This window comes from Hippichthys cyanospilos, chromosome 1 (genome assembly GCF_059441005.1).
Source record: "Hippichthys cyanospilos isolate Australia breed blue-spotted pipefish chromosome 1, RoL_Hcya_1.0, whole genome shotgun sequence".
NCBI classification, from domain to species: domain Eukaryota; kingdom Metazoa; phylum Chordata; class Actinopteri; order Syngnathiformes; family Syngnathidae; genus Hippichthys; species Hippichthys cyanospilos.
In genome coordinates, this window is record NC_142369.1 from 32195745 (window position 1) to 32210062 (window position 14318).

At 40.2% G+C, this 14318-nt stretch overlaps 1 protein-coding gene across 1 annotated transcript in view; it reads right to left on the reverse strand.

Moving 5' to 3' along the window:
* Positions 1-14318, reverse strand: part of LOC148430136 (breakpoint cluster region protein) — a 41391-nt gene that overhangs the window by 16133 nt on the left and 10940 nt on the right. The window contains exons 3-5 of the mRNA XM_088419736.1: positions 4778-4947; positions 4120-4224; positions 2494-2679 (exon numbers count right to left, since the gene is read on the reverse strand). Of these exons, the coding sequence (XP_088275862.1) occupies positions 2494-2679; positions 4120-4224; positions 4778-4947 (461 nt within the window). The remainder of the gene's footprint in view (positions 1-2493; positions 2680-4119; positions 4225-4777; positions 4948-14318) is intronic.

Below are 14318 nucleotides of genomic sequence, written 5' to 3' on the forward strand. Positions count from 1 at the left end.
ATTGACATTTGTTTTCCAACCCCCACCGTATTTCAGAACAACTTTGAGTTGTTTGATTATAACAGATGTTGCGAGTAACAGCTCACTCCGGTAGGGAGGATCATTTGTGCAGTAGTAGTGTTGTCACAGTCATTGTAACAAGCTTTTCCGGGAAGAACTTTCAAAATAAAAAGGTTCCAAGGTGTTAGTGTCCACGCATTATTTGGTATGCTAATGTTTATTTTTACGTTAGGCATCACGTTGTCATGCGGCGTATTCTGCTGCGTATCCCAATGAACATATGTCCCAACAAGCCCCCCACACCCCAAAAATCTTGTGGTGTGCAAAGATGAGAAAGCTTCTGTCATTTTATTCTCGTTCCATCCCTGATGAACACTGATTGGCTGTCATTGCGTTTGGCACAGCATGGTAGGCCCCTATTGTAGGTGGAAGGGCAAGATGAGGCAGAAAAAATACATGAAAAAGAAGCGCATGTGAGAATTGTGGGTCCAATTAATAGTAAATTAAACTTTAAAATAGACACCCATCACCTTTGATAAAGGTAGAGTGCATTCTTTGTATGAAATAGCTTGCATGCCACAGAAATAGCTCAAGTTTAGCCTATCACATAAATGCAAAGCACCCAGCTACAGCTAACTATAGTAAGCCATAGTAGACCTCTTTGCCAAACTAAACTTGAGGACACCCCTAGTTTGAGCATGTCTGCGACAGACAGGATGGAATGATGTCTTGTTTTAATTATATTTTCTCATTATTTCGTGAACATAATTTAAAAAAAAAAACACACAATTTCTCCTGATGGTCAACATTAAAGGTTGCAGCCAGCTTCGTGGATTGGTCTCAAATATAGCAGAAAATAAATAGATACAACTGGATGTGTTAAAGTAAATAAATAAAATAACCACTTTAATGTTGTTGTATATCAATATTTTCATCCGCCACAATAACCCAATTTATCTAAATATGAAATAAAAAAAAATATCTGTATGAAAAAGACCCCTGTCTGACTTGAGTAAATCCCTGTTTGTTTATGATAATATTTACTGATTTATTAAAATTATGAATTTGGAGCATTTGCTGTATAAAGATACAAATTTTGATTAATACTTCAAATTTAATTTGGGGACTATCATGTTAAATGCATGCAGACAAAAAGACAAGCATATGCATTATAATTCCTCCCAGATGGCAAGACGACTCAAAAGTATTCAGAGCGGCTTTGATAGTGGAGCAATATGTTTTCTATGACACTTTTCCACATTGGGGTCGTGGCAGAGCTCGAACTCAGGCCAGAGGGCTGCAGGCAAGATGACACAAGTTGTTAAGGGAAATCGGCAGGCAATCGGCTAGTCGGGGGGAAGGCAGAGTCGATACACGGGCAAACAGACAGGATGGAATGATGGAAAGTTTGAATCAGGATCAACAATGTTGAATCAGGATCAAATTTGTAGAAGTGTTCTTGATCACTTTGCCTGGAATGGCCACTAGGGAAAGCACACATTCCCTAAGTGTGCATGGGTTTCATACCACACTGACTATAAATTTCATTGTGCAAACATATAACATATTTTGAGCCAAGTCATGAATTCTGTTGTGCAAAACCAAATGTGAAAGATTATTTCACATATCTGCCCTGCGATTGGCCGACCAGTTCAGGGTGTCCCCGCCTACTGACTGAAGCTAGCTAGGATAGGCACTAGCAAGCCTGCGACCCTTGTGAGGATACGCGACTGTAGAAAATGGATGGATATTTCACATCCAACTGCTATAATTCGCAAAAAAAGTCTACTGTAAACATGGCGATAGTGCATTCTTTGCCTTATTAGATGGTTCATGAAAAATATGTGAATTGCTTTATTGGCAACTTATGTAAAAAAAAAAAAAAGAATTTGTCTTTCCTCTATGACAACCGTTTGTTGTGTCACAACATGGTAAGCTCTAGCTTGATTTGACATAACAGTTAAAAGAGAATGCAAAGCAAGTGTGGCAGACTCAGTGATTCGTCACATGTCTATATATAAACCATTTATGAATGTGTTTTTCATTTTGCGCCAAGGCCAAACAAGCTCTTATCTAGCAGCCTCCTATAGAACCTTTTGTTGTCCTTTACTGCGTGTCATGCGGTGAGACGATGCTTTTATGGGGCTGAGAAATGACTTCAGGCAGTTTACTCATTTCAAAACATAGAGCCTTAGTCCATTGGAAGTCTCAGTTTTCTTAAAGCAATATAGGACTCATTTTATACTTCCAGAGCATCTTATGTATCTTTCTATTGACTCATGATTCTGAACTGTATATGTGTTACACCACATGAGGCAGAAAAACTGGTTTTGGCTGACATGTCACAACATGTTTTTACCTGAATATTTCTCTGATGCCTTATTTAATTCAATGATGAAATTCTCGTGTTTGTGATTCTCTTTAAACTTGAGTTTACAACACAGTGACTCAGGGCATGAGGGGGAGTTGGCAAATTTGATAATGAGTTCATACCAGTCTCTGGAAGAGCTCTCCCACACATTGCTGATAACTCCAGTCTTGAACACGAGGAAGCAGCGCGTCATAGAAGTCTTTATGGATCTCATGGAGTTCTGGGACTTTAAAGAATATCGTCTCGATCTGCTGGATGGTCAACATTGGTTGGGATGTTGTGGCTGCAGCTCTTAGAGGCTTCATGGGCTTTAAAGAACAAAAGTCATGAGTTTACAAATGAACCGTACAGAAACAAAAGTTTCAGCGTAAAATCACTTGTCATGCCTGGTGGTGGGGCATGTTGGTGAGCACCTGGTGGCCAGGCCTGCACCCATGGGACCCGGCTGATCTCCGCCCGAAAGGATAATGTGGGTCCCCCTTGCCATGAGCTAACCACCTGTGGGAGGGGCCATAGAAGTTGGGTGCCATGTGAGCTGGGCAGCGATCAAAGGCAGGGACTTTGGCGCTCTGATCCCTGGTTGCAGAAGCTAGTTCTTGGGACATGGAATGTCACCTCTCTGGCAGGAAGGGAGCTTCAGGGAGTTCCGCCTAGATATAGTCAGACTTACCACCACACACAGCTTGGGCTCTGGTACCAGTCTTCTTGAGAGGGGTAGAAGTTGCCCGGTGACAGGGGCAGAGCAGGTGTGAGCATCCTGATATCCCTATAGCTCGGCGCCTGTACATTAGGATTCACCCTGATGGATGAGGGTAGCCACCCTTTGCCTCCAGGTGGGGGGGACGAGTCCTGACTTTAGTTTGTGCCTAAGCACCAAACAGCAGCTGAGTGCCCACCCTTTTGGAGGGTGTGCTGGAAAGCGCTCCCTTGTTCTACTACGGGACTTCAATGCTTATGGGCAATGACAGTGAGACCTGGAGGGCGTCATTGGGAGAACCCCCCCCCCCCCCCCCTTTGAGTGGTGCTTTGTTATTGGACTTCTGTGCTCGTCATGGATTGTCCATAACGAACACCATGTTCAAACATAAGGGTGTCCATATGTGTATGGCACCAGGACACCCTAGGCCGCAGTTCGATGACTGACTATGCGGTTGTATCATCTTAGCGGCCACATGTTTTGGACACTTGGGTGAGGAGGGGATGGAGTTGTCAACTGATCACCTGGTGGTGTGTTGGCTCCAGTGGTGGGGGAGGACGCCGGTCAGAACTAGCAGACCCAAACGTAATGTGAGGGTCTACTGGATACATCTGGCAGAGTTTCTTGCCAGAAGGAGTCTCAACTACCACCTCCGGCAGAATTTCTCCCACGTTCCTGGGGAGGCGGAGGACACTGAGTCCAAGTGGACCATGTTCCGAGCTGAGTTGTGGCCATAAGGTGGTTGGAGAGCCTGTTGTGGCGGCAATACCCGAACACAAAGGTGGACACCTGCGGTAATGGATGCTGTCAAGCCATGTCTCTTGACTGGCCTGGGAATGCCTGGGGATCCTCCTGGAAGAGCTGGACGAGGTAGAGGGGAGAGGGAAGTCTGGGCCTCCCTGCTGAGGATGCTGCCCCCGAGACTTGACTCCGGATAAGCAGAAAATAATGGATGGAAGGAACATGAACCAGCCACACATAAAACTGACCGTTGTTTTTTACTTGTCACAAGCGTATCGTATGAAGAAAAAAGTGTGTGTAGAGAACATACAATTAAAAGTGCTTCGAGGTGGCTGAGATACGTCTCCTCACTGGCCAGGATTCCGGATAGAACCCACTTCCTCATCTCCAATCCTTTTTCCTGATCCAGCTCAACCTGACACAAACATGACCATGTGAGATAAAAAAAGTCAAATTGGGATACAGGCAGTCTCTTGTTGATGGAGCTGTGTAGTGTTCATAACTGACCCAACATATGTGCCTACAAATATTGTTATAAGATTAAGGAAAAATCATATTTTACTACACTATGTAGGAGTTTTACATTCCACAGGGTTTGGTCAGATACTTGCGCTATCTTAAAAAAGATAAATGTGTTTCTAGACTGGGGCTTATTATTTCAACAGGTCAGAGACATCAATCAGCACAGTGCAAGCTATCAAGTTGGAGCTACAATCTCAGCCATTACATTTCCTCAGTCAGTGTTGAAGACCACCAAAACTACATAGGTGATAACAACTCATCATATACAAGATGAAGACAGAACCAAAGAGGGGATCTGATTCTCTTTAATGTGTTTTATTTGACTATATTTGTTGTGAGTCCAATGCCCCATATTGTAACATACTAAAACTACATCTGAAAGAAGCAGAGGCCACTGCAACACAAGCAACAAGGCCAAAATACCAAATATTTAATAATAACATTACCGACAGGGAAGACTCCAAGGAACCCAACGATTGTGTGTCTCGGCTGCATCGACTTTTAGAACAGAGCTGTGGCGATGAGGGAGGAGAGCCGGTGAGGGACAGAGAATCGTGACAAGATTGCTCTTCTGAGTGTTCCAACTCATAACTAAATGATGGAGGGGTCTCGTTATCTGTCAGAAAGACAAAAGACAAATGTAAGCCATGTAGTAATAACAAAAATGACTATAAATTTGTTTGTTTGTTTTTTTTTTAGATCATTGTACATGGAAAGATTTCAGGAGAATTGCTTTGGTTTGTCTTTCCTCTAACAGAAAAGAAATGTTCATTTTAATCCAAATGTGTATAATTTGAAGCTAGATAAACAGATACAAGTTTTACAGAGGAAGTGAAGTAAAAAAGGGTCAGTAATGTCTAATGTGATCTTGGTCTAAACATAAAATTCTGTTTACTATTTACCCACCTGTTAACAGCTGACCCTTGAGACAGATAAAAATGAGGATGGCGGGACGGATGAATAAAGCTGTCTCTGAGTCTGTTTCTACTATAATTTACGATTATGCCTAAAATAATGATCATGATCATTTTGGTCAATATTGAGATAACGATTGTTAATCACGATCATTCATATTTGGTCAAACATTTCTATATATTGCACTTTTTTAAACAAACAGTATATGAACAAGGCTCTAAGGCTTGATACTTAAAAATAATGCTACTAATAAAAAACTAAAATGAATAAAGTAAATCACAAAAACAAATTCACCCAAGACACAGCAAAACCTTGGCACTTGGGGCAACACAGCTAACTTACTGGCTGGAGTTCAAACCAAAGAAAAAAATGAAGCCTACTTACAACCAAGCACATAATACAACAACAGACCTGTGCCAACACCTATGACATCCTTAAAGTTGTTGTTTGTTTGTTTTTTTGCAAGAAAAAAACAGCACAAAAGTACCAGAATCACTCAAAGTATGGACTTAGCACTCAGAATGTAATTTTCGGTCATTTAAAATGGGTCTAAACTGACAGCTAGCACAGTATATTAGGAGGTGAGAAAAGCAGAGGCTTTTGACATGCAAACATGTGGGAAACATTGCCATCTAAAGGCTTTTAAGGTGGCACTGAACGCTGAAATCTCGGGAGCGTGCCAGTGCAGCTTACTTCAGTGTCGACATCGCGTCCCACTCTCTCTTTTGCCGCTGCTGCAGGATTTGCTCGCTTGCTATTTCTTAAGATTTAATGAAGTCTTAACTTTGCATTCGCCCCCTGGTGGTAGGATGACTGAAAGTGCTTGATTTAGCATGGACTGTAGCTGGCTTTTAAAATGTTAATACAGCAGAGGATCATCTTAATTAATCGTGGCGGCCAATATCATGACCGCGATTAAAATTCAATTATTTGTGCAGCCTTACTACAGTTATACTTACAAGTCACAAATACTGCATACAATACACCGTGAGTTCCTACTTAAGGGCACAGGAAACATCAACATAGCATCCTGTAATCACTGCATGCAATCCCTGACTCACCGAGACACCATCATTTGTCCGAATTTTCAGCATTATTTTCTTGGAGATGGCTGATTGCTTTTTAAAAGGTGATTTCAGGAAGTCAAGAAAAAAAAAATCATGAATCCAGCAAAGTGGTGACAGGTTTGTAAAGAGAAGCTAATAAAAAGCTTGAAAACAGGAAAGAGCGGATTCCGGAAAGCACGGGAGGACAAAGCTAAGTCACCCTGGAGAGACTGGGGAATATGAGTGCATTTACCATAGTGACATCTACCGAGACCCTGTGACAAAAGACTTCCACAAACAGAGAGGACTCAACAGCGAGGGATAGACGTGTGAAGAGGAAGAGATGAGTACCGGCCAAGCAGCTAGCTTTAGTAAACAGGGGAAGTCCTGTGTGAAAGGCCACTCTGTGTTCCAGTGAGATTATACATCAGCTCTGCTAATGGAAGAATAAAACGTCCTCTCAGGAGCCCCAGAGACAAAGACTATCTTCTGTATCTCTTATGAATAACACAACAAGCAACATGGAACATTTAGATATTCCGTCATTCTGAGAGTGCTTTGAGTGTTCAATGGAGTATCATTTGAAAATGACTGTGTGAAGAAAAGCGACATCAAATAGAAATGTTTTTATTCACAGTCGTGATAAGAATTGCTACTGAAGAAAGGTTCATGTAGCTCTGTCCCGAGGCATTCGGTATTACATCTTCATAATCAAAGCGAGAACAAGGCTTCTGCACAAGGTCACCATTAAATAAACAGGCTCCAGTTCCACCTACAGAATATGGCATGTTCTATAATGTACCATATTTACAGTACACCAACTTTGGATTTTTCAAAGATTAACTTTGTCAAGACAATCCCTTGAATGATTTAAGAAATGTGTCTCATGTTCATCACTTTCATGTAGAGTGGTTCAGTTTGTTTTCCATAATACAGTTTTCATTGCATCAAGAGTTTAACCTTTCTTTTCATCCCTAAGAAATGTTGTTTACAATCTGTAAAAAATCTTAACTAACATTGCTTAACTCAATAGTAATTGTTGTATATCTGTGAACAAAATCATTTCCCAGTTTCCGCTCCCCTGCTTTTGTTCGACTTGAAAAAAAAGTGGTGTTTTTGTGAGGGTAGTATAACTAACATCAAGCTTACGGTTAAATTAGTCGTTTTACTCATACCCAAGTCTGTCTTTGTCAAAAGTGATGTAGATACAGTAAGTGACGCCGAACGAGATCCGGTTACGGCCGGTGACAGTACATAGATGGCAGCCACGCAACCTGAATGGGACGGGCTGCTACATATGGTAGGCTTATATATTTCTTCCAGATAAACCAGAAAGTCGACATAAAATATTTTCCAATACTGGCAGTAGAAGACTGTGGCCTCATGAGCAAGTTGCTATCTTTAGAAAGGAGGTGTGTAAGTATTACTTTAACCATCACCATATGTCTATGCCTACAGTTAGAGCTGTCATGTATCCATAAATATAAAAGGGCACCTTAATTCTGTACTCAGCTGAGTTTTCTTCTCACTTTCTGAGTAATAATTGTCTTTTTTTTTTTTTGCATTCACAGGAAATGAGGCTGACAAAGTGGAGCAGTAACCATGGCAATGGTTGTCACTGGGAGAGAAGTTCCCTTGCACTGACCCAAAGACATTACAATCGTCACTGGAGGAACACTTGGGTTTTCCCTTAGGTTAAGAACGACAATAATTGTCCTGCATCACTATATGGCTGAGCTCTTACAAAGCATTTTTTCACATTATTTCTTGTACTGTATTTTTTTTTACTTTTAAATGCACAGTAATTAGGCACTGTGTAAATAAAGGTGCCTTGCCTAGCATTCAAAATTCATTTAAAGGGGCCGTATGATGGGAATTAAACTTGGATTATTTTTAACCATATTGCAATTTTGATTTCTCACCCTAAAACCCCCCAAAGTGTAGGTTCCGTTCATTGATTCAATTCTAAGCAACCCTTGCTTATTCTGCGCTCTCAGGATCAGCCCCGCCTGAGCTTGGTATCTCATTGGATACCAAGCTGTCAATCAATGTGCTTTTACAAGCTTTGATTGGCTGGTTTTGTGGCACAAACGTAAAGCCCGAGCAGAACTGAGCGAGCGCAGAGAACGACTCGAGCGAGCGAGAGCTCGATGACGAGCAAACGCGATGTTGAGCGAGGGAGGGAGAAGTATCGCGAGCGAGAGCGAGATGTTTATGGCGTTATATTTGTGCCACAATTACGCACGCGCGGAAAAAAAAATTGAGCGGAGAAAATCAAACTGAGCGAGCGAAAACAGATTTTGAGAGCAAGAAAAAAACTATTGAGCGCGTAATGATAAGAGTTTGAGCGCGCGCCGATGGAGTTTGAACACAGAAAAAGAAATTGCTCGCTCAAAATTCCTTTTTGCTCGCTCGCAATAGCATTCTCCCGCTCAACATCTCGCTCTCGCTCGCGATACTCCTCCCTCCCTCGCTCAACATCGCGTTTGCTCAACATCGAGCTCTCGCTCGCTCGAGTCGTCCTCTGCGCTCGCTCAGTTCTGTTCACGCGTTACGTTTGTGCCACAAAACCAGCCAATCAGAGCTTGTAAAAGCACATTGATTGACAGCTTTGTATCCAATGAGATTGCTTGTTGTGTTCACCCGGAACGAGCAAACGAGAGTGCGTCACATCGACGTAGGCGGGAGGGGTGGGCTTATATTATTAAAGTACAAAAACTAACAAGGTATTTCTGTCAAATGATACAATACAGTAATAATAATAATATTAAAAGTAATTCTCCAGCCCAAGTCCGTGTTGACGCACACTCGTTTGCCCTTTTCGGGTGGACACAGGGCAAACGAGAGTGCGTCAACGGATAGCGTACAAGCAATCTCATTGGATACTAAGCTGTGTCAATCAAAGTGCTTTTACAAGCTCTGATTGGCTGGTTTTGTGGCACAAACGTAACGCGTGAACAGAACTGAGCGAGCGCAGAGGACGACTCGAGCGAGCGAGAGCTCGATGTTGAGCAAACGCGATGTTGAGCGAGGGAGAGAGGAGTATCGCGAGCGAGAGCGAGATGTTGAGCGAGAGAGGGCTATCCCGAGCGAGCAAAGAGGAATTTTGAGCGAGCAATTTCTTTTTCTGTGTTCAAACTCCATCGGCGCGCGCTCAAACTCTTATCATTACGCGCTCAATAGTTTTTTTCTTGCTCTCAAAATCTGTTTTCGCTCGCTCAGTTTGATTTTCTCCGCTCAATTTTTTTTTCCGCGCGTGCGTAATTGTGGCACAAATATAACGCCATAGATGTTGAGCGAGAGAGGGCTATTGCGAGCGAGCAAAAAGGAATTTGGAGCGAGAAACTTCTTTTCAAGAACTTTTTTTCTGCGCTCAAAATCTGTTTTCGCTCGCTCAGTTTTATTTTCAACGCTCAAATTTTTTTTCCGCGCGTGCATAATTGTGGCACAAATATAACGCCATATCCCCAAAGCATGATTAATGCCGCGGGACGCATATTTTCAATTCATCGTGCATCCTCCGGACGCAACGTTATTTGTAGGGGAGTTGCTAAACAATTGTTTCACACGAGGCAAGTGCAGCCGGCAACTTTTCATGTGACTCACATTCTTTGGCTGCCTTAGCCAATTGCTACTTTGATACTACTTTATATCGGATATCGTTCAATATAGGACGCGAGCCGTCTATCGGGCTAAAGTGTAGGTCAAGAAGGCAAACCAATCGAACTTTTCCCCCGGTCCAAACAAACGAAGTCAGCTGTCAGAGGGGTTTTTGGCTTTCGAAAACGAGCTGGCGCCAATGTGAGACTGACAGACAGAACAGGGCTATTAAGGAGGGACACTCATTGACATGAAATGATAGAATTTCCATTGCACTATTAATTAATACACATGGTCGTTGAACGATTGATTTGAAATAATCTACTATCATTCGATGGTAGTTAATTTCAAATCAGTCATCTTTCAAAATATTGTTGTGCATTTATACTATGAATAAAATGGTTTATATCATCTAGAAAAATGTCTATTTACCCCCCAAATTTCAAAATGATCTATTTTAGAGCTGTAATTTCAAGACAGTGTTACTTTTGCTCAAGGTTATCTAATGATAACGTCAGATAGAGATATTGTCCCATGCCTACTCACAAACATTTAAAATAAACATGTTACGATTGTGATTGATAATTCTATCAATATGCTCAGAGATTAAAAAAACTGACACGCCTTCCATGCTTTGCAAACACAATATAGCTGCTCACTCGAAAAAGTTTATTTTCATCTCTCTTTTGTTGAAAATGTAGCAAGAAATTTTTCATTTGGGCAACATTTTTTATACATAGTTTGGTACTACAATTTCCTTAGAAATAACATTTCATCATTTTTTCTTTTGTAATATAACAGCTATATAATGTATCTAGCTTCAAAGAGTAGTGGTTGTCCACATGTTATTTTGGGGGAAACAAGCATGTTCCTTACAAATCAAAACTTAAATAATCGTAAATGTGAAAGAATTTTTTTTTTTTTTTTAAAGTTCCCTTTTTTTTATTTTGATCTCGCAGGTTATGTTTTCTCATTTTGACTCATTGACCTGAGATTTCGTCTGTGGGGTCTGGTTATAGAAAAAGAGCCTCCAAAAAGTGCTATCTTTAGGGCCGAAACAACATCAACTCGACAATTTTGTTAGTATCACTGGCAAGTCAAGTAATTCACAATCAGGCAACAATGAGCCAAAACGAAACCGATGCTTCGTAAGATTGAGAAGAGGAACACATGTTGACATATTGAAGCTGATCGGACTTTTCTACCAAAATGGACCATTATGTCAAATCTATGAAGAAAATGATGACGGAGGCCACATGTATGTTCATTCTATTATTTTAATCCATTTTACTGTAACATTTGTTAATATCTTTTGTTGCTTTTTTCTCACGTCTTGGACCTTAAATTTTGTCCTTTTTAACCACGCAATTTTGGGGAGTCCAAACATTTCTGTTAGGACCCATAGTTTTTTAGTATTCCGAGTTCCAGAAACCCAAAACTTTTCAGAGGTAAAATGAGCACTGGAGGAGGAACAGCTCTTAGTGAGTATGGTCTCTTGACACTGTTTTGTATTATAATGTCAGTAGATGGCTTTTTGTGGTTCCTTTATTTACTCCGCTAGGGAAGTCTCAAGCGCTCTGCGAGCCTCGTGAGGATAAACAGTCAAGATGATGGATTGTTGGATTTTTCGTGGCCGGTCAGCAATGAATGACATCATGAAGGGGGAGAGGCAGCCACAAGGTGAGAAGTGCGGCTTCAATAAAAATGACTTTTCACTTATGGGTTACAACTATCGATACCATAAAACTCATACTTAATATGAGGTTAAATTGCCGATGTGCCAAATTTACGTAAAATAATTTACGTATATGCATATATTTCACTGTGGAAAGCTTAAAACATCACGATACCGTATGTTACCATTATGACCATTTTAGATCTTTGAGATGAGAGTAAAATATATACTATGGTTTACATGTTTTTTTCAGGTTAATCTGAAAGAATTCTTGACATTACACTGACTAAAAGCATTGAAATAAATCATCACAGCCAACATTGAGGAGTCGATCATTTTATAAATCATATTGAATATTTGTAAATTGATCTAAGCCTTTATATTGGCTAGGTTAATATTTTTAAAACGATTGAAGCCTAAATAGTGGGTGTGATGGTTTATTTGAACATTTTTCAAGTTTTTCAAGTTTCTAGTTTTTCTTTTTTCAGTGTATGCAGGTGTATGCGAAGCACTTTTAGCAGTGTCTCCACTGACAAGTATCAAAAAACATTCTGCAGCTGTATAGCCAGGTCCATGTACTCCTTGTCTCTTCCTAAAGCAACTCATAATGGTTTCATCCATGCAATGAAGCTGTAATAAATACCCTCTAATGACCTTACGTAAGCGTTGAGCCCACCAGCTGTGGATCAGGGAAGCAGTGTTTGCTTCAGGCTTTGTCTGAACTCTGTAATTTTGTGCTTTCAAGAATTTAATCGGACTGCAATTTGTTTCAAATATTCCTGGTGTTTTTGTGCTAAACACACACGTTTTCCCTACATTTCCACCTAGAGTGTGCGATGCATAAAACACAGAAGCGAAACCAGAGACTCAAGTTTTGACTCCCTCTTTCTTTCTTTCTAGAATTTCATCAGTCACTAGTAAACAGTATTGGTTTCTTTAGTTTATGAAAAAAAAATGAAAGGTTGACTTTTGGGTTGTGCTATTGATGACAAAGCAAAGACCTAGTCAAATCTCTAATCCTAATCCAGGGAGATAAACTGGTGGCGGCCAGCGACAGATGTACAACTGAGACTGTTACAAAATCTGAGAGTCAGCCTAAACCCAGATAATCATTGGTTCTTATTTTGCCATGCCAACATCATCCTTCAACATTTGGATCGAAAGTGAATATTTGTGATGACATACAGTATACACAGCTAATGCAGACATCTCACTACATTGTTGAGTTTAAACGAAAAACATCACAATCTTTTATTTCGGATGATATGTAATCTGTATAAAAGTAGAACTCGACCACTATAAAACTCAGTAAAGACGTATATTGATTCAGTTCAGCAATTAGAAAACTGTAGTGGCATCCATGAACATCTGTATGCCTTCTGGAAAAAGGCACGGGCCAGTGCACTGAGAGCTAATTGATCTGTGTTTTTATACCTCAGGCATTTGTTTCTCCTGCATGCTTTTAAAAATAATCATTAACTAGATAACAGTGATGGATTTAGCTCAGAATTACATAAATAAAATTTGACACAGTATAAGAAGACATTAATAAAAATAAATACAATGAATGAAAGATGTCATGGTCCTGTGTGAATATTGTGAGGATCTAGAAAGAAAGATGACACCTTTTTAAAAAGCAACAAGCTGAACAACACATTAAGACAAAGAGACAAAGTGTGGACTGAAGTCACACAATACTAGTATAATCTTAACCACTCCATTTCAAGTAAAGAAATCAGGAGTAAGTGCTGTAATTTGTGATCCACTTCAGCAACCTGTGGGTCAAATCGTCCCAAGTCATGATTTAGGTCATCCCACTAAAAAAGAACCAACTTGAATCCCATGACACAAGACTCCAACACAATAAGCCACATGAAGGTAAATGATTACTCAAAAGCACTCAAATGACAATCTAATATTGGGTACAGCACTACAATAAACAGAGATTAATGCAAGATGTTTAAAAATATAAATATATTTTGCTCCTCTGATGGAAAAATCAATCATTAGAACAAACAGAAGAATCAGGAATACTGTAAAAACCCCTTGTAATTATGATGGGCATTAAATTGGTTGTTAAGAAGGGCACCACGGTGCTCCATTGGTTACCGTGTCTGCTTCACAGTTCTGAGGTTTGAATCAAATCTACCTGTGCTTGAGTGTGTTCTTCTTTATCCTCATAATCCTAAAATATGTTTGCTAAATTGCTAATTGAAGACTCAACATTTATCATGGGTGTGAATGAAGGTTAATGTAAATGAATGTTTGTTTATATGTACCAAGTGATTTACTGATCACCCATTGGCCGTCAGCTGGGCTAGGCTCCAACGCACACATGACCCAAATGGGGCCAGGCGGAATAGAAAATGAATCGATTGTGCAAAACATCTAGATACTGTGGAATTTCCTGTAGATTGTTAATCATTCTTTGAAGCAACTGAGGCAAAAAAGAGTGCATTACATGCTTAATTTGCAACCTTAAGAACCACACAGTACGCAAGACAACTACCAACATAAAACAATTTGCAAACACACTGTCATGTCAATTAAAACACTTTGTGAGACATGACAATAATTTTTCATATTATGAGAGGACCTTAAAGACCGACTGTTTTTACAAGATGTGCAATGCAAAGTGTAGTAAAATTTAATCTATGACAGAAACTACTTGGAGTGTGTCTGTAACATCCTGTTGCTGGAGGATCTCTTAATAAATGTAAATGAGGCAAATGTAATAAAATGCAATGCCAA